This window comes from Strigops habroptila, chromosome 9 (assembly GCF_004027225.2).
Source record: "Strigops habroptila isolate Jane chromosome 9, bStrHab1.2.pri, whole genome shotgun sequence".
Lineage (NCBI taxonomy): Eukaryota > Metazoa > Chordata > Aves > Psittaciformes > Psittacidae > Strigops > Strigops habroptila.
In genome coordinates this window covers 29,809,620-29,832,637 of record NC_044285.2, presented here as the reverse complement: position 1 = coordinate 29,832,637, position 23,018 = coordinate 29,809,620, and the positions used below count along the sequence as shown (strand labels likewise).

The following is a 23,018-nucleotide window of genomic DNA, read 5'->3' as shown; positions in this document are numbered from 1 at the left end:
TGTGAATAACCTGCTAAAACAAATAGGGTCAAGTAGTATTGGGGATAAAGTTCAGCGCGAGTTATAATGGGATAGAATAAACAAGATGCAAAGAGGAGCAGCAGCAGCTAAGATTACTAACTCAACACATATGTGCTGTGAAGAACATTGAGATCAAGCCTGAAGGAGGTGTGGACATTTCCTGCTTTAGAAGCAGCTTTGGAGAAGAAAATAAAGGTCTGCCTCTTCCTCTACCCAGGGTGGATGCTTCAAAGGATGACTGGCTTTTGGGATAAAATCTCCTACATGATGAGAAGCATGACAACTCCCCAAGAACACCTCAGAAACCGTATTTCATGCAGCCTTAAAAACTAATGCAAGCTTCCCAAATAATGTGAAAGGAAAACGTTGCCTCATTGTGACATTCTGGTGTAGATTCAAACTCCTCAACAGCTCTATTAAAAACTAAATATGAAAATTAAGGGCATAGTCCTGAGGTTTGAGGCCCAGTGGATGAGAAGTCAACAGCACAAAGCCAAACATGAATGGAGGTAAGAAATGCTACCTTCAAACTGTGAATGGAGGGAGATAGGGGAGCTGCCTTCAAGCTCAAGTGTTACCACTCATAGTACTGGCCTGAACACACAGTAAGCAACACAATCTGAGAGTATCAAGAGAGGTCACAGAAACAGCTCCCAGATCCAGAAACATGAGCTGAAAATGGAACGGGATTCAACCAGACAGGAAATGGGGAGCAGCAGGCACAGGGACAGCAGAAAACACACAGTTGTATAGACACTATCTCCCCTAGCAATAGCAAAAGTTACTTGTGTCTTGATAAGCCCAGCCATGGGGGAAAAGATGTGGCAAAGTCCTCACCACGCAGGATGCGGCGCGCTCTGTCCGCAGAGCTGTATTGCTCAACTCGGACTTCCAGGCGACACACACAACACACGGTTGGTGATACCACCTGAACCGCTGGTTTCTATCGCAGGGTCTCGTGGCTGTCCAGGATAAATGAAGGGTTTGAATTAAAAGAAGCACCAATGCCCCCTCTCCTCCATACCCACTGTCCGGGCAAGACAATGCGCTTCAGGAAGGACAGGGAATGCATAAGGGGGGGTTCTCCTCAGCTCCTTTAAGCTACTCATTTTATACCTGCAGGAAACCATGTTTGATTCAGGAAGCTTCTGAGCTGGACACAAGTAGAGGATTGAACGATATTGAACTACGTGCACTTGCCCTTAGTTTCTTCCCATCAACCCATGCTGGAGGCAGGACAGGGAGCTGCAGCATCTTTTGGTCTGAGTGCAGTCGTTCCCATGTGTCATCTCTGTCTGCCTTCAAACCTCACACCTTCCCCCAAGCACCCTGTCATCCTTATTTCCCAGGTTAAAAGGCTTGTCATGCTGCTGGCTAAAGAGGAGTCTAAGAAAATAAGCCTAAAAAGAAAGTTTAAAGGCAAAGCTCCCACACAGGACAGCATCTGTTGAAAGAAGCCAGGTTAGATGGGGCTTGGAGCAGCCTGGCCTAGATGAAGGTGTCCCTGCCTGTGGCAGGGGGTTGGAACTGGATGAGCTTTAAGGTCCCTTCCAACCCAAACCATTCTATGACTCATTCTCTGATTCAAGCTGGGCTCGGAGCCTTGCAGCAGATCTGACTGCAAGCCCCAGCGTCACTGTACCAACGACTGTTCCCATAACTACACAGGAAGATAAATTTAGTTCAAGGAACCTTGTGTTGCTACATTATTTAACAAACAAACAGACGCACGCAAGAGGAAAACACAGGCAGGGACCCAGTTTAGCTGCTGTGTGGGCTGGTCAGACCTATGGAGTCAAGGCTGCTATCCAAGCAAAAGGGCCCAAATCCTGAACCTCAGCACCACTGCTGGAACCCCAGCCACCAGCAGTGGGGAGCAGAAGAGCGATGCCAGTCCTGCAGGACCAGAGGAGGGTGAGGAAAACCCCCTGCCCCAGAATAATGACCTAGAGCACAAGTGAAGAAACCAGGGGTTTATTAATGATCATACCCATAACACTGTGGGCAAGAGGGCAAAAACCAAGAGGCCATGCTGGCTCCTGCCCTGTCCCCCCAGCCTTAGGAATGACAGTGACTGCCAACCAGCCAACCCTCGACCCTGACCTCTTCACAGCTTCTCTCTCTGAGCCCCTGCAGGAAACCTGTGCCTCCCTCAGCACCCCGAAGTGCATCTCTGTATCCTTGAGTCCCTCCATCAGTCCAGCCTTCTCCTTTGTGGACCTCACCAGCTCTGCTTTCAGCTTCTGCTGCACAGCTTAACAGTTAACCTGTGTATTTCTTGCTGCAGGACAAGCCTTCCATCTTCTGAGCTCTGAACAGCACCAGTTCCTGTTGGCACTTCAGAACCTCTGTTTTCAGGCAACACTTTTCACTCCACCTAAAATGGGAGGGTGCAAGCACAGGAATGTGTTAGTTGGCATCATGGTTTAACCTGGGCCAGCAGCTAAGCCCTACACAGCCGCCCGCTCACTCCCCCACAAGTGGGATAGAGAAGAGAAATTGGAAGGGTAAAAGTAAGAAAACTTGCAGGTTGAGGCAGTTTAACAGGTAAAGGAAAAGCCACGAGTGCAAGCGAAGCAAAGTAAGGAATTCAGTCAATACTTCCCATCGGCAGGCAGGTGCTTTGAGCCCATGTGGAGTCAACTGGGCACCAAAGCCAGCTCAGGTTGAGTCACTGCTGCACTTGCACTGCTTCTTGTAAGGCTTGGCCTCCATTGGTTTGGGTGGTTTCTGCTATAATAGTTCCTGTCACATGCAATTCAAACGCGGGTTACAACAATTTAAAGGTATTGCCGTCTCCACCCCGGTCCCTTTGGACCAGACCATAGGGTTTAACATTCAATGAACCCCAGTTCCAGCTTGGACTTAACCATACACTGCAGTCCCTTAAGGGTGGACCTGCTCCAAGCAGAGCCTCATCTATGGGCCACAGCCTCTTCAGTGGTATTCCTGCTGTGGCACAGGCTTACTCACAGGCAGAGTTGCTTTGAGGTGCCTCTGTTCCAGGATGACCTTATCCATTGGCCACAATGCCTTCAGAGATACACTTGCTCCAGCATGGCCTTACCCACAGCCACAGTCCCTTCAGGGGTACTGACAGCATTGTGGACTTCGAGGTGCTCCAGCACGACCATGCACAGCCACTGATGCTTCAGGGCATACCTGCTTGCAGCATGAACTTATTATCCACAGCCACAGGTGCTTCAAGGTGTATCTTCTCCATGAGCGTGGACTCATGCTTGGGCTCCAATCCTTTCAGCAGTATACCTGCTGCAGCATGGACACAACCACAGCCACAGACACTTTGGGGTGCCTTATCCACAGGTCACTGTCCCTTTGACTTGAGTTCACACACCAGTTCACACTCGAGTTCAGCAGCGATGCCCTGGGCATCTGCCAGCCCAGGCACATGGCCATGGCTGTTATCAGTGCTCCCAGCCACAGCAGAGTAACATGATAGGCACCACGACAAGCAACAGAAACAAAACACAGCCACTACAAGCACAGATTCATATACAATAAGGCAAGCAAGCCCCATGGCAAGCATCGGAGCCCATCCATTGATAGCTAAACAGCAGTAACAGCTATAAATTCAATCTAGCACATCCCAATCCAATATGTCATTATCTCAAGCGCTTCACATTTGGCACCAAAAAGGACTGTTGTGCTTTAACCCCAGCTGACAAATAAGCCCCACAACCACTCACTCACTCACTTCCCCCCAGTGGGATGGGGGAGAGGATCCAAAGGGTAAAAGAAAACTCGTGGGTTGAGATAAACGCAGTTTAATAAGTAAAGCAAAAGCCCACGTCATTCTTTATGGAGAATGCCACTCCTTTTCAACCCACTCTGACCTGCTCTCTCCAGAACTCCTTAAACCAGCAGGGATGCAAAGCCACAGATTCATTACCTTGCACTAGAGCACATCCCACTCTGCCTAAATAAGTCTTCTGTTCCATAGAAATATCCTCCACTGGTCTTCTCACATTCTCCCACTCCATTATACCCTCCTGTGTGTTAAGGACCTGCAAGTCTCTTCCTCCTCTCTCTCCACCGCATGTGGCTTTCTCCACCTTTCATCTGCCAAGTCTTGCCTTCCATCCGAAAGGGAAGAGACGAATGGGAGCTTCACCACTTGCACCAACTGCCACAGAGAATCCCTTGTCTATGTCTTTTGTGCTCCTATAGATGAGTTTACACACACACTCATATCTGTAGCCTGGTTTTCTGCTATTAAGTTTGGCATTTGCTTTTCCAGCTTCCACTGGACCACGCCACTGGTCTAATGTGCTGAGCTACTGGGTAGTAGAGCGGCTGAGACAAGTCAGGTCTGGGGGATGAAGCTTTCACTAGGTCCCCATGCTTTTCCAGTACTTCTTTTATGGTCAAGTGGGGCTTAATGGGTTAAAAGGAGGAAAAGTAAGAAGAAAAATAGAGGGTGAGCAGGCTGGAGTGCCCCCAGTGCACAGCACAGCTAACCTCCAACCTCATTCCTGCTGCAGCTATAGCAAACTACCAACGCCTTGACTGTGGGCATCAATCCTCCTCCTGGCTGAGTGCTTGCCGCAGCAGCACAGGGGATTGCTGCTCAAACACACGGCATCAGCCTCTCCATAGCATAGTGCTCCTGATGCTCACTCTCATTTTCAGACAAGAAGCCATCATTAAGGGGACATGTAGCAGAACTACAAAGCCCAAAGACCCTGGGTCCCGGTCCACCCAGCCCCACTGCCTGTTTCAGGCCATTCCCTGGGTAACTGTTGTGCAGGACCAGTGGCCAGGCAGAATGGACCAGTGCGGGACAGCCAGGCAAGTGGTGCCACCGTGTGGGAGCAGCCCACGTTGCTTTATGTGCAATAGGGGTTTCAGGAGGAGGTGAGAGCTGAAAATGAATAAGTAAATAAATCATATCTCGACTCTCCCCCCCAAAAAAAAAATTAAAGAGAACGTGAGACTTATCCAGAGAAATTCTCTCTTTTCCTTGCTGGAAGCCAAAAGGTATCTGGCTTCTCTTGGGTAAAGATGTCCTCTGCACAGAGCAACTCATAGTCAGACAGAGCTGAATGCTCCCGCAGTCATGGCAGCTGCCATCCAGACTGATCACTGAAGAACTGTGCACATGGAGACTCGTTTAGCTCACAGGGGTGTGAAGGTGTTAACAATGATGCACAGGAGCCAGGAGGATTTCAAAACACCAACTTAGCACGGATTTCTGCTCCTCCCTCTGCTCCCATTCTCTGGATACAGGAGGATGAAGGAGCATTGGAGTCCTGCAGACCCCTCTCTCAAAAAGGGAGGGACAAGAAGATACCCAGGACAGACCCACTAGCTCCAGCCAGGGCTCCCTTCCAGCAAACTGCATCTTACCAAGGCCTTCCCTATGGCCTCAGCGCAGACCCCACAAGGGATGGAAGACATAACGTGGTGTGGGGCAGCACCCTGCAACCACTTGCCTTGCTGTTTAAGGGTCTGGTTTTGCCCTGAGGTCCACCTCCTGAATGAACTGCAGACTTTGGGCTAGCGTGGGGCTACTTCACAATGAACAGACCTAAGAACATGTGCAGTGCTCAGAACAAAGGCTGCGTCAGAGCGAAACACGCTCCAAGCAGCAGCCTTGGGCACAGGCATCTTGCTGGCGCTCTCTTTGCCTTCTTCAAAGGCCTCTTTGTTGCGCGCTGGGTTCAGGAAGTTGCATTCAATTACGCCTATCACACCTACATGTTCCTCCCTGCACCAGGGGCCAGAATTGAAGGGAAAGAGCTGCTTTAACCAATTCTGCTCAGAACAACAACAAAATAATAGTAGTTCTTTGGGGAGCACTGACACACCAAACCCCTGACAAAGACTGCTGCAAGGTCTAGAAGCTAATGCTCCAGCACATCACCTTCTAATAGAGTCCAGGCTATCCTGCCAGAGCAGATTCCCTTCTGGAAGTTACCCTGGAAGAGAAGCAGGCTGCTCACCTTCTGGTAGCACCTACAGCCACAGCAATATTAAAGAGTAGCTGGACATCTCTGCTTACCTAAAACCCGCTAGTGAGGAGCCAACACATATTTGCAATCATAAAGCATCTGTGCAATCAGACACATGTGCAGCCAACGTGTCTGGAAGGAAAGGGGCAGCTTTTTTTCTTGTCCTAAAGCAACGTATCTGCTGCCACCAGGGCAGACAGGGCAGCAGCCCCACCATCCCCACGCCAGTCCAGCTCCCAGCACAGAGGCCAGGACTGAACTCTGCTGACGCAGCCCTGCAGAGTGCAGCACACTTGGTTCTAGAAGACTTGCATGGGAGAAAGGTGAATAAATACACACTAAGGGAAGAGTGTAATAAATACATTTATTTACATGGCTTCCTCCCTCTCTCCTTGCCACAAAGGGCTGAGAAGGCAGACACACGCGTAGAACAGGAGGAAAAAGCCAGTATATCCCAACAGCATAAAGACAGTGGCCATCTCTCTCAAAGAAGAGCCTAGTGCCCAGCTCTCTTTCTTCCCCACTGTGAGATTTATGGACCTCCATGTTAACTCCCAACAGTCCTTTGCTGTCCCAGTGACAACCAAGGAGCTCCCACGGCCCATGCAAATCCACAAGGTTCGCAGTTATCTATCCCTTACTTAGCAGGAGGGTTCTCTCCAGCAGAGGAGCAGGGGATGGCAGAGTCAGCCTTTGGTGAATGCCCTTTGCTTTTCCCAAATTCAATGACCAGTGGCTTCCCCTGCAGCTTGTACCCGTTCACCAAGTGCATGGCGTCCTGCGCCGACTGAACATCTGCAACGAGAGAGCAAAAGGTTACACAGCGCAAACACACGTGGTGCTCACACAGATGTTCCTGGCTCACAGACCCTCAGCCTGCACCACGATACAGTGCAGCACTGGGATCCTCCAGCCAGAGTGGCATTCCAACATAAATATGGCACATTAACAGTTGGCATCCCTTCTGATGAATCCTCATCCAACCAAGGAGAAGAAGAACCAAGGAGAAGAAGAACCAAGGAGAAGAAGAACCAAGGAGAAGAAGAACCAAGGAGAAGAAGAACCAAGGAGAAGAAGAACCAAGGAGAAGAAGAACCAAGGAGAAGAAGAACCAAGGAGAAGAACAACCAAGGAGAAGAACAACCAAGGAGAAGAACAACCAAGGAGAAGAACAACCAAGGAGAAGAACAACCAAGGAGAAGAACAACCAAGGAGAAGAACAACCAAGGAGAAGAACAACCAAGGAGAAGAACAACCAAGGAGAAGAACAACCAAGGAGAAGAACAACCAAGGAGAAGAACAACCAAGGAGAAGAACAACCAAGGAGAAGGTGCCTCCTTCTCCTTGTAGAGCAAGCTTAGCACCAGCTCGGTGCCCTGCAGGAAGATGTGGCACCTTCCTGGGTCAGGGAGGAACTGAAAGGCACAAGGCAGCGACTCACCATGGAAGGTGATGAAAGCCTGACCCCTCATCCGGCCACTCAGGAGGCGGAACTGGATTGGTGGGCTGTCCTCCTTCTGGAATCGAGCAAACAAGGACACTAGGTCCTTCATCATCACTCGAGGGCCCAGATTCTTCAAGTACAGCACCTGCTCCAGAGACACAAAGGATCAGCCGGCCTGTGCCATGCAAACAGACACCTTTCAACCTGGTCCCAAGTCCATACACCTCAAAGGTGTGAATTAGTTCAGTCCCTCTGCCACCCCAGAGTCCTTCTTCACCCACATGCTAATGGCGGGGTTTGGAAGAGAGGCGGGTGTATGGAGAAAGGCAGCTCCACACTCAAGGCATCGTCATGCCCGCCTGTGCCAAGTGCTGATAGCTCCAGTTATTTATAAAGCACAACAAGCTCCAGCTACCAGTTAAGCACAGTCTGAGTGAAGTCACAGCTTCTTGACTAGTGACCTGCCAGCACCAGCAAGGGCTGGCAGCTAAAGCACAGCTCTTTGCCAGGCTGGGTGACATCCCACTAGAGCCAAAGGTCCCCTTCCCTCCCAGAGTGGAGGCTGCTCTCCCTTGGCCAGGAGGATCAATCGAGCACCCTCTAAGCAACAGGGAAGAGGAGCCTTTGGCTGCTGAAGCAGCTTCAGGGCATGCTAGCAAGGAAGAAGAATAAATCCTGGTTCAGTTCAACACACCTTGCTGGGGTGCCCAGGGTGGTAGGACGAGAAGCGGGGGATATTCCGGAGTTCTTCCTCTGAGAGACGGTTCTTGCAGATTTCCTCTTCTGGGACAAACTCTACAGGGTCTTTGATAACCACAACACCTGGAGGGGGCTGGTGGGGACTTGCTGCAGGCAGGCTGGGACTTCTTTCCTGTTCTGCCTGCTCTTCCTGGTCTGGAAGTGATGACTCCTCAGCCACAGGCCCCTGCAGGGCTGGGGAAGGGCACAAGCATGGGTCACTCTTGGTAGGCTGGACTTCTTCAGGACGCTTCTTGCTTAGCAGCTCTTGGTAAACACTCTCCAGATGAACCATGGGGTCCTTCACATCTGTTATCCTCTTCTGAGTGTCATCTAATCCACAATGGAGAAACATGGTAATGCAACTACCACCAAGAACCTGGTAAACCTGACGCCTTCAACACACTTTCCTCCTCCTGCAGGCATGGCCAGGATGAGCCATGCTAACTTTCTACACCACTACATGGAATATAAACTTCCAGGGACATCAGATTAAGCTCCTGGGTTCAAAGAAGGTCCATGGCATGGACTGACCAATGATATCTCCTTTCCTCTACTTAATGGAAATGAGGACAGATGTGAGAGGGGCATCTCCCAACCTACAAGCCTCAACCTTGCTCGGGGACCACAGTGCCAGGGCAAGAAATGCTGTTATCCCAGGGACACGGTACTGGGAATCAGCAACTGGGCTCCAATTCCATTTGGCTACTGGGAGGAGCCTTTAACAAGTCACTCCTACTCTTTCCTGCTCCGTGCCTTTGCTTCCCTCCCACCATTGTTAGATTGCAGTTATATGAGAGAAGGGATGATCTCTACCCCCAACCAAAGCATAACCCTAGCTGCTCTTCCACATACTGAGCTGGGCTCTGCACCACATCAAGATCCATGCTTTCCAAACAGAGATGGACTTTACAAGCCTCTACATTAAACCCTTCAAAGAGCCCACTCTCTGTCTGCTCGTGTAAGAGAAGAAAATATCTCCTCCCACACAGTGCCAAAACAGAACCATGCCTTCAGGGACAGAAGGCCAGACAGCAATGTGTTGGACTCCCACACCCTGGCTCTGCATGCTGGAACAAAGGCAGGAACAGCTTTGAGCCCACAGACCTTCGTGGTAGAGCGCCCGGAGGAAGGAGTGCCGGTCTGTTCCCTGGAAGAGGGCATTTTCAATCTCCATCTCCCGCCGGCTCAGCTGCTTGCTGCCAGCAAACCGCTGCGGCAGAGCCAGGATGCGCTGACGCTCTTCCATCTTCTCCTGGATGGCATGGAGTCGGTCCTGCGTGGCCTCCGGGGCTGCTCCCAGCCCAGAGCCCTGGAAGACAGGCACAGCTTTGCTCAGATATGGCATATGCCTCCTTTTCAGAGGCTCAGCCAGCAGTCAAACCTCCCATCCTCCAGCCCCGGAGTGAGTGCAACTAGGAACCATTCCCCAAAGCGCAGGTCACTGCAAGGGTAGGACAGAAATACAACCATTCAGCAAGCCTCAGTTCTTGAGGGACAGACCCTCCCTCCTGAGTTCTGTGCTGCTTTCCTTTCCCTGGCCTCACTGATGGTGCCTGCATCCCTCTGTCCCAGCAGATCCTGCCTCTGCCAGCTATACCTATTTTCTAAGGCCACCTGCAGTAACTGCATGACCCCCCTTTGGTATTTCTTTTGCCATGCCTATAGCATTCCTGAGCTCAACTTTCCACCAAGCTTTGGGTCTATGACCCTGACATCACTGAGAACACCTTATATAAGCTTCCATTTGGCACCCAAAGATATGTTTATGCTGAGGACTAAATCCCTGACGAGATTCAGGGTTTGCAGGAACCAGCTTTCAGAAGCCACCCAGCTACTGCAGCACAGACTCCAGAGCTAATCTGGCTACAAGCAGCATTCCTGTACAAATAAACCTCACCGTGCAGGGCCAGGGCCCTGCTAAGATGCACCAGACTCATGCTGCTGAAGCTCAGAGACATAACCCATCTGCTGTTCCCACATCCACCTCTATCAGAATCCAGAGAACACGCTTTTATGGGGCTGTAGATGATATTCTTTCCTCAAATCCAGTTCAAGAATTACTGTGGCAGATCATTCTGCCTCAGGCAAGAACCAGGCTTTCTCCCTGCACAATCTAACAAAGACTTTCCCATGAGTGCCTCTCCCTTCCCGCCTGACTGCATGGGCCCGCATCTGCACAGCTCCCATTCACTATTTCACAGCTTCCCTGGGGCACAAAAGGCTGTTCACATGAAGAAAACAATTCTGGGGAATCATTTGTAGTACTTTGTTTCCAAAAGAGCTGCAACTTAGCAGCTGACAATAACAGAAGCACTCAGTGCTGTGCCAAGAGCTCCGTGGGCTATCTGAAGTCCTCTCTGTCTTAGCTTGGTGGAGTCTTTCACTCAGAGCCTCCACATACAAAGCTGCACATTGCTACCTGGCTTGAGCTTTCTCTTTAAATATTATTCTTCTCTCACGAGTTGCAGATGTACCCTAATGCCACTGGTTCTTTCAGCCGGAGTATTGTTTTCCATGCTAATCTGTATTTCTAAACATCCCAGAACTCATTTCATACCAAACACAACAGCTGGTACTGTTGACAATCATTTTCATTCTTCAATTACCACCACTGCTCTCTAACCCAAGCTTTAATGCAGGCCACACCAGGGCTGGGTTGGAATTTAAACACCAAAGCAAGTAATGATGTCAGCTGGAGAGAGGCAAACCCATGATTACCACAGCCAGCCTCCTCCTGCACACAGCTGTTGGTCAGGAAGAGGAAAGACAGAGGAAGCCAGGGATCAGCTCAAGTCCTTCTGCTTTACTAAATTAAGAGCAGGACACTCCAGCGCACCTGACACAGGATGAACCCGAAAGCCCCTTGTCTCCGGAATGTGAAAGAAAAGGGTGGAGGTAGGGGAAGGGGTAAAAATGCTTTGGCACTGCTCTACCACAAACTGCATCCAAAGAGGAGCCATCGCTGCAATCACACACTTGGTCTAACAGCTCTGTGCTGCTATTTTTACGTGGCTGTTTCAAGTCCTTTGAAGAATACGCAAACCCCTGGGGACAGTCTCCCTATGGACAGCTATTCCAAGCTAGTTGTAGGATACAGGGATGTGTCAGAATACAGAAAGGAGGAGGATGAGGTGCTTTGAAACGTTTCCTTCTTTTTCTCCTTCAGCCTTTAAATCCTTCTTACACAGGTGAAATTACTTGTTTGAGACCATCAAGGCAGAAGCAGGAATATAGCCAAGCTGTGCTGTATTCCAAAGGACCAACTCTTCTTTCCACCATAGCTTTTAGCACAGACCACTCCACGACAGAAAACAGGCCAGAAGAAATGTGGGACCATGCTGGCTTACAGGTAACACACATAGAGCAGCCATTCTTTGCCAGTGGGCTTACAAAGGACTTACATTTTCTACCAGGGTGCCACAGGCTATGGGGTTAGAGGGACATGACCATGTTCACATCAAAGCAGAGCACACCTACCTTTGCTGTTGAAGCCCGATTCTTCCAGAGCAGGATCTCCGAGTCAGAGAGCCCCAGCTCCCGGAGAGAGGCAGTTTCTTTGTTGTTCTCCTGCAGGGCCTGGAACTGCGACAGGGTCAAAGCCCCCGCAGCCTCTTCCCCAAAAGGCTTGTAAAAAGCTGCAGGGGCAAAGCATCTCCGCTTTGACTTGCATCTGTAACCCAAAGCAACACAACAGCACTGAGAAACTGGGGGAACAGGAAGGGGCTGGCCTCTCCCCAGCAGCACTTGGGCGCCAAGCAGAGATGCTGTGTTTCCATACTCTCCTGACCCTTTCCAAGCCCACAAGATCCCGCATGGTAGGAAGGTGCCCCAACACGGACAGGAGGTACCTCTTGACACTGTAACACCAAATGCCCCGCAGATACAAACACAGGCCAGCCTAGAAACTCATCCCTGCATCTACTCCGGCAAACCAGTTATTTTTCACCTAACGGTTGAAAAGAAGTTATCACCAGTGCTTGCTCCAGGAGATAAGGAGTGCTTATCTCCTGCTAGAGTGTCCTGGCAGGAGACCAGCAAAGGAGGAAGGGTTTACACAGCTGTTTTGGCAGACCACAACCTGCATCAGACATAGGAGGAGGCCCCACTGAGGCAATACTGCTGCTGCCCCTAGCATGGCCAGACTCTGCCCACCGGCCCCTCTGCAGCCCCCCCAGGGGCCAGACCGGGACTTACTGCTCGATGGAGACAGTGGTATCGAGCTGGTGGTGAAGGAGGCTCTTCAGCTGCCTCTCTCCTTCTGTCTCCAAGTCTTCCAAGAGGAGCTCATCACTGGACAGGCTGCTGTTGACCCTGGGGCACACAAGAACAGAGAAGGTCAGTAAGACAACAAGGAAAACATTGCTCAAAACATAGCACTGCTACCGTACCTCTGCCTCCTTAATGGTTTCATGGGATTTAAAGCACAAGGAACCAAAACTACTTGACCAAAGCTGTATTAATGTTACCTTGAAAAGCCGACAGGATTTGGGACTATTTTGAGAACGTTAAAAGTATCCCTGCAAGCTTTATTTTTTTTCCCTTCCCTAAACCACATGCGATATTATGTTTATTGCTGGGAAGTTGTTTTGTACCAGTATCTAAACAGACATTGCCAGTTTCAAAAAACTCTATGAAGAATCATAGAATCAACCAGGTTGGAAAAGATGTTTAAGATCACCAAGTCCAATCTTCACCCCGGGGCTGCCGAGACCACCACTAACCCATGTCACAAGACAACTGCGCGGGCAAAGAGGCGCAGCCTGAGCAGCGCTCCATGGAACGCTCCCTTCCGCCTCGCTGGGGTGACCTGCCCGCAGGCGGGCACCGCACGCACCGTCACCCCGCAGGCAGCACAGGGGGACGAACCCGCGCCCCGCACATCCCGTCCGCACCGAGCGGTGCTGCCGGGAGCCAGCCCCGCCCGCAGCCCCCGGGCCCGCAGCCGCCGCGCTCACCGCCGCATCGCCGCGCCCGGGCACCGCCGCGCAGGGACCGCCGGGAGCCGTAGTGCGGAAGGGGCAGGGCCGAGCGCTGCGCGGTACCCGGCCGTTCCCTCCCCGTTAAGCCCGGTTACCCGCAGGCGCTGGGGCGTTAGGTGGCTCCGTTCCCAGAGCAAAACCCTCTGCAAGGGCTTCCCGCATGTCCCTCAACACCAGCCGCAACTATAGCAGATATAAGGCACCCCCCCCCCCCCCTTATAGAAGATGAAATCTGCAGACAGCAAAAAACCATTAAAGAGCAACTCACAAGTTTTAAGGCACATTATAGTCAGTAAATTACTCAATTAAGCAAGCCCTTCCCTACCTTCCAGGAGACGATATGTAAAACCAGGGAGATGGAGTGCAGGCAGAGGAAGGTAAATATAAAGTAAAGCCCATTACTCATTTTCAGCATTGTGCAGAGTAGAAGCATAAAGTGCAAAGAAGAATTGAGCGAGAGCTGTTCTGCTAAACAGGTGATCCTTCACCCCCCGCTATTAGTAAGAATACATTGGAATGTGCATCAGTGTCACACAGTGACAGGACGATGTTTCGTACAAAGCCTTACAGCAGACTCATTGACCAGGCTCTTTCCTGCACCCTTGCAACTGAACACTCTGCACTACAAATCACCACACAAGTACCATTACTCCTACTGGCACATCTAGTCGTTTTTAATTGCGTAGAAATGCTGCTCACAGGTACCAGCACAAAAGCAGTTTATTGTCAAAATACAGAAATCAAGGCCCACTTTCACCAGTGGAAGCACACCCAATGTGAACACAAACTCCAGCCAGCAGTAGCAGGATTGAGTCTCAGACTCCTGCAGCTCCTGCTGAGGACAGCTCTTCATCAAACCTTCTCTGTAAGGACCTCAATAAAAGATCACGAAGTCCCACTTGGCCATAGCCAGGTCACACTGCAGAACTGGAGAGCTCAGCCAGGGAGCCACCTACTGCTTAAGTCCCTCAAGAGCAGCATATGTGTGTCTCACCACGCTGCAGGCAGTTACAAAGAACAAAGAGCACAGACTTGCTGCACAAACTTCATGCAGTCTCTCAGACTGGAGTGGGCGAATTCCAGGCAGACACTGCAAAGACTGGCTCTGGAACAAACAACACATTTTACTGCAAGAAAAGAAACAAACCCACGTAACAATTTGAGACCTAGGTCCCCAAAAACCTCTCTTTTTTGGGGGAGATTTTAGGTTAAACCATTAAACTTTGAGTGATTCAATCAAATGTGATCCGGAAACTGCGCTCTTGCTCCTTGCGGCGGCTCTCGCAGACCTTTGTCACCTCTTCTACCTTCCTCTGCAACACGGCTGTGGGAGAAACACAAGATTAACCTTAGAATCACCCTAAATCACAACGCTGAACAGTTTAGCCTGCAGAAGGAGAAAGAAAAACATTGTAATTTTGACAGTCACTCAGCGTTGACAGTGCACGAAGGAGGAGGAAAACACAACATAAAGCACACATTCTGTAAAGTCAGAATTCTGATCCACAGGAGCTGCACCAGATTTCCAGATAAAGGCAAGTTTGGAATGTGGAAGTTAGCATACATGTTCTGGAAGAAAAGGACAAATGAAATCTGGACCTATACCAGTCATACTGTTTAAAAGGGATAGCAATGTGCCTGCTTTCACCCAAGTAGTACACACACACACACACACACTCACCAATATTCCCTATTCCAAATGGAAACTCCACATTTTAGAAATTTAAATATTTACTCTTAGTTTAACAGAATTAAAATGTGAGCACTTTTTCACAGCACTGCAGCCAGACAGTGCAATTTGGTGCTGCTGAGAGGAGCTCTGCTTTATTCTGCCATGCCCCCGTGTGGCTGCTGGCACCACTGAAAAATCAATTGCAAAGGGAAACCCCACAACATTTTAGAAGTTGAAATATTTAACTTTAATTTGACAGAACAAAGCACCAGGCTTTCAATTCTCAGTTTTGCACTGATGCATTTCAATCTGTCCTTTTTGGGATACCTGCTTTCTATTTACATTCCCAAAAAGCTGCAGGACAACTCTCACCTGAGTTCTGGTCAATCCACTGCAATGAATCCATGTGTGCGTTCAGGATCTTACAGATCTGCTGAAGCTGAGCAGAAAAAGAAGATGCAAGTCAGTTCTTACACTACAGAAAAACTAAGAGCAGTAAAAGACACAGATTCCCTGTCCCTGCCTTCGGAGCACCATGCAACCCAGTTTCTCACATGTACAGCTCTGCTAACTTAGCAGCCACTGCCCCAGGGAAGTCTGTGCAGCAACTGAGCTGCTTTCTTCTCTTCACCATCAGGAAAACAGACTGGTTCAGTGCCCGTGGCTTTAGCTTATTTAAATTCAGACCCAGCAACCACATTCATCACCTTAGGCTTGAGGTGGCAGAAGTAAAAAGGAATAGGAAAAAACTGTCTGCAAAACTAAAGGGTAATTTTTACTGGGGGGAAAAAAAAAAAGCTTCTCAGTAAAACCACAATGAGCATCGAGATCAACTTAACACATATCAGAAAAAGCTGTAACTCAGGTCTTGTTTTCATGAGGATACAAAAGTAGAATAAGAAAAAAGAATCAATAACCACAGAGGGCATTCTAATCAAAATGTAGATTAGCAACAAGAAAGATGCAAGCGGTGGAGCAGGCAGCCACATCAAGGTTAAGGGCTGCCTCTGAAACAAGCTGTAATCTTGGCAAAAATAAGACATCAGATAACCAGGGTTCGTACAGAATGAGACACTTTGAAACCTATTAACAGAACTGCAGAGTAGCTACGTGTGCCAGGCTGGTTGTGCTGTGTTGTAACACCCGTTCTGTGACAAGAGAACCAACCCAAGGACAAAACAAAACATCCTTCCCAGGTTGAAACTACAAGCAGACGAGTATCCAAAAGCAGACAAATGAAGAACATGTGAAAAATAAAGCTTGGATTTACCGGGTCACTCGTGTCTGCTGGGCCTCTTGATGTATTCAAGTGCTCAGTGATGTCCTTCAGATCTTGAGCCATGCGCTTCAACTGAGCATCTATGTTTTCAGCCAGTTTGTAACTGCAAAACATAGAAGAACAAAGGTCAGAATATTTGAAGTGAACATCAGTGCTCCCCATCATACCAGCTTTGGGCCGTCAGAATTAGCTTGCACACTTTTCAAGCAAGGCTGGCAGGTATGTGGGAACAGCACCCTGGGAGGCACTCTACCACACAGACGAGGTAATGCCTAACCTCTGTCTCTCTTGATCAGGTATTATGCCAAAATTAGTAACCTGTTCCCAGACAGCTGATTAGACAACAACACCCAAAGACATTTTCATGCTGATTCAAGGGCTTCCAGTTGTAATTCTCCTGTTTCTAATGCCTAAAATCTAAGTTGCCTTGCAGAAAACAGGGTTACATGCTTGACAAAGGCCTCTGACAGATCAATACTGTCACGCATCCCACCTCTACTACTTGTTGACTGATCATGACATTAGCCTGCTCAGCACACGCCCAAGGCAGATTTGTGCCTTACGTCCTCTCCCGTTCTTCATCTGCGTGTTGCAAGTAGATGGTCCCGCTCTGCTCCTTCACAGACTCCTCCAGAGGGGTCAACAAGTCTTCAAGCTCCTTCTGCTGGGACAGGATGAAGTCCAGTTCCTGATCCAGTCTGAAAAGACAAAGTGTTTACCAAACCACTTAGAGGTCATGTACATTCTACATCTGCCGTTCCACAAAACAAGAAGATTTTGGGGTTTTTTGCATTATTTTAAGCGTCCATAGGGTCATACCTCTTCTGATCAAGCTTCACTTTCTCTACTTCTCTGTGCAACGAAGTAATCTGGAAACAGACGGCACTGAATTATACTACAAAAATTCAAAAGTCAACCCATAAAAGAAGAGTGCTGGAACTGAGAAAGCTGGCATCATACAAATGTCTACAAGAAACAGTTACATAAAGATTTACAGACCAAAACCTGAACAACAGAGGTTTGGCTCTGAAACTCCACCCTAAAATAACTGTTATCATAGTGTAAACTCACAGAACAGATTTCCAAGCATCAATGTCTATCAACCAGAACAGGCATACCATGAGCCTTTCAAAAGCACCCAGACATAATTCACACCTGCACCTGTAACATTAAAGGCCTTTAAGGATCTAAGCTGCCAAACTGGGTTACAATGGATGTCACTTTACCTTCTCTCCATTCTCTATCAGTGTCTGATCCCAGGCATTAACTTGTGTAGCTTGATGGAGAAAGTGTTTCTCCTGGTCTTCCAGTTCCAGGCTCCACTTGTTGATCAAACTCTCCAGCTGGGCATAGGTCATCACCGGAGGTGCACTGAGGGGAAGCGTGAGACAGTGCAGAACACAGGATCAAAACCCAACACATAAACACGGCACCACTCACCTCCCCCTGCTCCACCAGGCACCAGCATTCATACTGCCTCTTGCCCTCATCAGGACACAGTCACTTCTAACAAATTACTCACCTGGTGCTTGTTGTTGTGGTGATGGCAGCTGTAGAAGTCACAGCTCCAGTGGCACCAGTTGTAGTTAATGGCTTAAGATTCAAAGCAAAGCCAGAAGCAGTAGTGGTGCCTGAAAGAAGAGATTCAAGTCAAGCAACCGACAAGGACACATCTGCTACCAAACAAATAGAGAACAGGTCCAATGTACACTTCTAAGCACAGTGCTGTGTGAGCTCAACCAGGCCCCCTACAGAAATTAAATCTCACATCTGGCAAGCAGGGAGTGAAACACATCTTGAAACAGTTTTAGTGGACACTAAATGCCTGACTAGTAGTTCCAGTAAAATGAGGAATTGGCAGCCTGCATTTAACCTGGACATTATTCAAAGAACTTAAGTATTAACCAACACTGCTCTCTAGCCCCTCAGTTTTTAGTATTAGACCTAATAACTACCAGCAAACCCAGTTCTTCTTCTGCATCTTTGCAGAAGAGGTGGTTTCTATGTTTCCACAAAGCTGAGAGCATCTACCATATGGCACTGTCAGGCAGTCGCACAGCACTTGTAGGCATCGAGCTCAAATTCTTCAGTTGCTCCAGAAACAAGATTTAGAAAGACCTTGAGAGCTGAGCAGCATCCATGTTACTACACAGAAAATGGAAACTGTATCCTGAGATGGATGTTCAGTCCTGAATCCCAACACTGTGCAGCAGCAAACTCCATTGTAGGTTTTCACGTGACTGTTACCACCTAAATACAGCACTCATCTCTGTGGCTCGCTTGGGGTTTTTTTCCTTGAAGAAAAGTCTCATTTGAAGCTTGTAATGAGGAAGAAACAGATTAATGGGGCAAAACGGAAGCATAAAACATCTTTCCCTAAGACTACCCCCAAGCTTTTGGCCTATCCCTCCACCAATCAGCACACCTCTCCCTCGCCTCTTAGAGCAATTCTGCACCTACACAGGCAAGCTAGAGAAGGAACAGCTAATCTGTTTACTTTACTTGCTCCAGACTAGAACATCAAAGCCCACAGACTTTCCTTCACCCAAAGCCCCTTTACTGGAGACAGGCTCTCAGAAGTTGTAAGTAAATGTGCAGGAGGGAGATGGAAGAGGAGGATACTGTGTTATTTTCAGTTATTGGAGAGCACTAGAAATTAGAACTGCTCTGCTGCTACACCAGAGTGGCCCTTTGCACTACTATGCAGCACTGAAGTCAAGCAGCTACATTCTCCTCAGCTACCTTCTGCATCTAGTCCTTACCAGTGGCAGTGCTTGTTGTGGCAGCACTTGTTGTTCCAGGAGCTTTTAACCCAAACCCAAGCGTCCCAAGACTGGCTGTCCCAGTGGAAGGGGCACCAACTGTAAACAGAAGACATCATGAAGAGTTTGTGTAACCCATTAAATGCAGTGCCCCTTTGAAAAGCTCTACCCTGCCCCTCACCCGCCTCCATCTGGTCTGTATCCATATTAACCACAATCACTGCTCAGGTGAAGGATCATCGGGACATGACATTAAAAAAGGCTGAAGCTATAAACCAGCCAGAATGCTCTGCAATTCTTTCAGGAACCTTCCAGGAATCAACCCAGGTGCAAAGCTACTGTCATTTCTCTTTAACTATTCTGATTTATCTAACATTTAACTGCTACCAAATGCTAATATAAGCAAAAGGTACTGGATGCTGGCACGCAAGAAGTGCAATCTTGGCATGAGGCTACTTGCTAAGGCCATAAAATTGCATATACTAGGGGAAACAGGCTGGCCAATTTTCAGTTGCCTGGAAACAACCCACCTATGCTCATCTAAGAATAAGGCTTCAGACATTCTAATAAACAGAGAGTGCCCATTAGCTTAAGAGCAATCTTAAACACTAAGATTAAGGTCTGCTTTGGACATAGAGTACCAGTGTAAGCGTTGCAGAGCTACTGAAAACACAAGTTGTTAGGCTGGTATCTATGGTACCTACAAATTGCAGCTGACGAGTTACAAGTAATCCCTCTGGCTTTAACAGAAAACTGGTGAAGATCTTTGGGAGCTGCACCCTAAATGTTAAAGAGGCACAGTAAGACAGCATTATGTACGGAATAGTGGTGTTAACTCTAGTCAACATTGACCTCTACTGTAGATAGTCCCCATAATCAAATGGAACTGAAGAGTTAACACCTTATCGCAGGTTGAGGAAGCAAGCTGTTGGCAGTATCTTCAATGTGAGCTATTGCCTTAAAGCTATCAGAAAACAAACACTATTTCCTCCCATAGAAATAATATTGCAAAAGGAAACTTGCCAGTTACTACCAGAGGAGCTTGCACACACACAGCTGTGTGAACACTCAGTTTTAGCACACTGTGTCTCCACTGTCAGCCCATGACTCTTACAGAAGTGTGGACACAAAGAGGAAAGGCGACAAACAGCAAGAAGAGCTGCCCTTTGAGTTCTCCCATATTACCCCAGCATCTGCAGCTCCACTACTGACAGGGACACCAACCCTGCTGCTATTGATTCCCCAAACTGATAATATCTGTATATCAGGACTTACGTGAGAGGCCTGTGGTGGTAGATGATGCTGGGGCTGCAGAACTTGCTACAGATGCAAACAAAGTTGGCCCCGTTGAGCCAAGAACGGAGGTTGTGCTGGTAGAGGCAGTTGTAGCAGCAGTGGATGTTACTACAAACAGAAAAAGCATCCACCTTGTACAACCAAACCACATCAAGCTCTCACCCGTTTCAGAAGAATCATGTTCAGAATAGGACACAAAATTGCCCATCTAAACCAGTTTTTTTATGGGTGAATTCTAAACTATTTTCCACTTATTCTACCTCAACTATCTGTTCTTTCAGTGTTCCCTTTACACCTGTGGCTCCCCTCCACTACACTCCAGCAATATGTACAGAACAGAACCTGGCACGTGGGACCCAATAAAAAGTACAGAGGATACAAAGCGCAGTGACTGTGCAAACTGCCACAGTTTACTGACACCATGGCAAATTCACAGTAACAAACACTTCCAGCCCATCTCCAGAGTCCAGTTTAGAAAACTGTTCCCAGAAGGAACAGCAGATTCACAAAGTCTTGAGCAATCATTCCCCGAAAATCACTTCCTACCTCCAAGTTTGGCCCCAAAGGACAGAGCAGGTCCCGAGCTGGTGCTTGTGGTCAGTGTTGCCGTGGGTACACTAGTGGCTGCAGTTGAAGTTAATGACCCAAAGTTTAGGCCTGAAATGAGTAGCACAGGTAAAAGGAAAAGACAAACTTTTTACTACAGAGACACTATAGCTTCCACTGACCACAGCAACAGTCAAATTAGAAGCAACAAGTGTATAAAAACCTCCCCACCACTTCAACCCCTTTCCCTCTGCACCAGCAAACCCACCAAAACCTTGTCAGAAGTGCTTCAAGTGTCGCTGGCACTTCTGCACACACTGGCAAAATTCTTTCACACTCACTCTCCAGCACCAAAGGCCAAAGAGCAATTGCACATCATGACTGAAACCCCACAACAAATGTATCAGACAAAACCCTGATTCCAGCCACTCGCTTTGTTGCAGCCCAGCAGAAGCAGAGCCTGCAGAACCTCCACACCATCCCCAGCTGCCCCCCCTGCTGACAGGAGTCCTGACCACAGCGGCCATTCCCAGGCCAGCACTCACCTGTGCTCTGCCCCCCGAGGCTGAAGGGGGCTGCAGACTGGGTTGCAGCTCCCAAGGTGGCAGCAGAGGTGGCAGCAGCTGCAGGTGCTGCTCCAAAGCTCAGCCCCGCGGGCGCTGTCTGCGGCGCTGCAGCGCCGATGCTCACGTTGGCTGCTCCGGCCTGAGTCGTGGTGCTGCTGGAAAAGGTAAACCCTCCCGTTGTCCCGGACTGAGCCGTGGTGCTTGTGCCAGCAGATCCAAACACAAAGCCAGAAGGAGCTGCTGCTTGACTCGAGGGCGCGCTGGTCGGTGCAGAGCTACCAAATGCAAAGCCCCCTGTGATTCCCGTGGCTGGAGCAGCAGCACTGCCTCCGAAGCTTAATTTGGGTGCATTTGCCCTAGAGAAGAAAAGAGACCAGCCTGAGATATACATCCACTCAAATACTGAGTCAGGTTTCTTACACACCACTTCCTGACAGCGGAAACCACCTTTCAAAACACGCACACCTGACCAGGTTTGTGTTTCAGTTTTGACAAAGGCTATATTATAGCTCCTGCCACCTGCAACCCTCTGTTAAGCCTCTATATGCTACACCCCCTTAACTACCTCCACCCATACAAGCACCAGAACACATTTATAGCAGCATAAGTGTAGTTGCTTATTCTCTGGGCTCCTCAGCGCCCTTTCGCATCCCCTACATAACACTTTTCTTTAATTAAACTCTACTGCTAGTCCCCGTGAGAGCTCCCTTCCCACTGCTCCCATCTGGCAGGCTTCAATGACAGCAGTTCCAAAGAACCACTTCAAAGCTACAGCCTTTCCTAAGGAAAAAAACAGTCCTACTTGGCTGAAGAAACATTCTGGGCGCACCAAATTCGGATCAGGAAGGACAAGACGTTTTATGCTCATTCTTAACGCCCATTAGAAAAAGCCAGCTTTGACAAGCACAGGACTCGCTGAACACGTTTCCAAACATGCTATAGCGCAGTGGGAATTGCAAAGCACAAGAGCAGCAGCCTCCCCGCCTTCAGAATGACTTTCAAACCACAGCAGAGCAACAAGGGGTCCTCGCCGCTCCCACTGCCCCGCGCCCCCGGCCCGGCCCAGCCCCGCCCGCCCCCGGCCCCTCACCCCAGCTGGAACACGCTCGCTGCCGGAGCCGCGCTGCCCGTGCCCGGCGTCCCGAAGCTGAAGCCAGCGGGCTGCGCGGCGGTCGCCGCAGGCCTGCTGAAGGAGAACAGCCCGGAGGGCTGGCTGCTGGCGGCCGTCTGCGCCGCGCTCCCGAAGCTGAAGCCCCCCGAGGCCGCGGGCGCGGACGAGGCGAAGGAGAAGCCGGCCGTGGCCGTGGCCGTGGTGGTCGCGGCGGTGCTGGGCGTGCCCAGAGCGAAGCCGCCGCCCGCCGCGCCCGTCCCGAAGCTGAACTGGCTCATGGCGGCGGCGGGAGCTCGCCACAGCCCCGGCCCCGGCCCCGCTCCAGCACCACCGCCTGCCGCGCGCGACGATGACGCAGGGCGCCGCCGCGCTGCGCCCGCCCCTCTCTCCCTCCCGCCCCTCAACCGCCGGCTGGGGCTTCCAACCGGAGACAGCGATTGGTTCATCCCGCCGCCGCTCAGAGGACGACGCGCTCGGATTGGCTGGCCTGGCTAGAAGGGGCGGGGCAGCGGCATCCCGTTGCTACGGTGACGGGGATGCGGCCGGCACCGGCGCCTCTGGGGGCTGCGGCCGCTACAGGCAGGGCCGGGACGAGGCCGCCGCTCCCCTTGTTCCTGCAGAGGCGAGCA

At 49.7% G+C, this 23,018-nt stretch overlaps 2 protein-coding genes across 2 annotated transcripts; both read right to left on the bottom strand.

The window, feature by feature from the left end:
- Positions 1–6,338: 6,338 nt before the first annotated feature.
- Positions 6,339–13,172, bottom strand: RBM41 (RNA binding motif protein 41). Its single transcript, XM_030497280.2, has 7 exons — positions 13,134–13,172; positions 12,373–12,489; positions 11,656–11,848; positions 9,283–9,487; positions 8,132–8,508; positions 7,435–7,582; positions 6,339–6,788 (listed from the first exon to the last, which is right to left on the bottom strand). Exons 1-7 carry the CDS (start codon positions 13,139–13,141, stop codon positions 6,631–6,633), a joined length of 1,206 nt encoding a protein of 401 aa, XP_030353140.1. The 5' UTR covers positions 13,142–13,172; the 3' UTR covers positions 6,339–6,630.
- Positions 13,173–13,859: 687 nt separating this feature from the next.
- On the bottom strand, positions 13,860–22,764 carry LOC115612685 (nuclear pore glycoprotein p62-like). Its single transcript, XM_030497278.1, has 12 exons — positions 22,369–22,764; positions 21,258–21,634; positions 20,713–20,823; positions 20,146–20,274; positions 18,871–18,969; positions 17,631–17,739; positions 17,335–17,479; positions 16,928–16,977; positions 16,672–16,806; positions 16,100–16,211; positions 15,202–15,268; positions 13,860–14,481 (listed from the first exon to the last, which is right to left on the bottom strand). Exons 1-12 carry the CDS (start codon positions 22,665–22,667, stop codon positions 14,390–14,392), a joined length of 1,725 nt encoding a protein of 574 aa, XP_030353138.1. The 5' UTR covers positions 22,668–22,764; the 3' UTR covers positions 13,860–14,389.
- Between the last annotated feature and the right edge of the window lie 254 nt (positions 22,765–23,018).

Bases quoted from the DNA above. Each gene is read 5' to 3' on its own strand.
- RBM41 (XM_030497280.2), bottom strand. The intron at 9,488-11,655 runs GTAGGTGTGCTC...CCTGTCTTCCAG, and splicing joins ATCGGGCTTCAACAGCAAAG to GGCTCTGGGCTGGGAGCAGC. The intron at 8,509-9,282 runs GTCTGTGGGCTC...ATTGTGGATTAG, and splicing joins CCGGGCGCTCTACCACGAAG to ATGACACTCAGAAGAGGATA.
- LOC115612685 (XM_030497278.1), bottom strand. From the start codon at position 22,667: ATGAGCCAGTTCAGCTTCGGGACGGGCGCGGCGGGCGGCGGCTTCGCT. The intron at 21,635-22,368 runs GTGAGGGGCCGG...TTTCTTCTCTAG, and splicing joins GCGAGCGTGTTCCAGCTGGG to GGCAAATGCACCCAAATTAA. The intron at 17,480-17,630 runs GTGAGTAATTTG...GCTTCCCCTCAG, and splicing joins ACCACAACAACAAGCACCAG to TGCACCTCCGGTGATGACCT.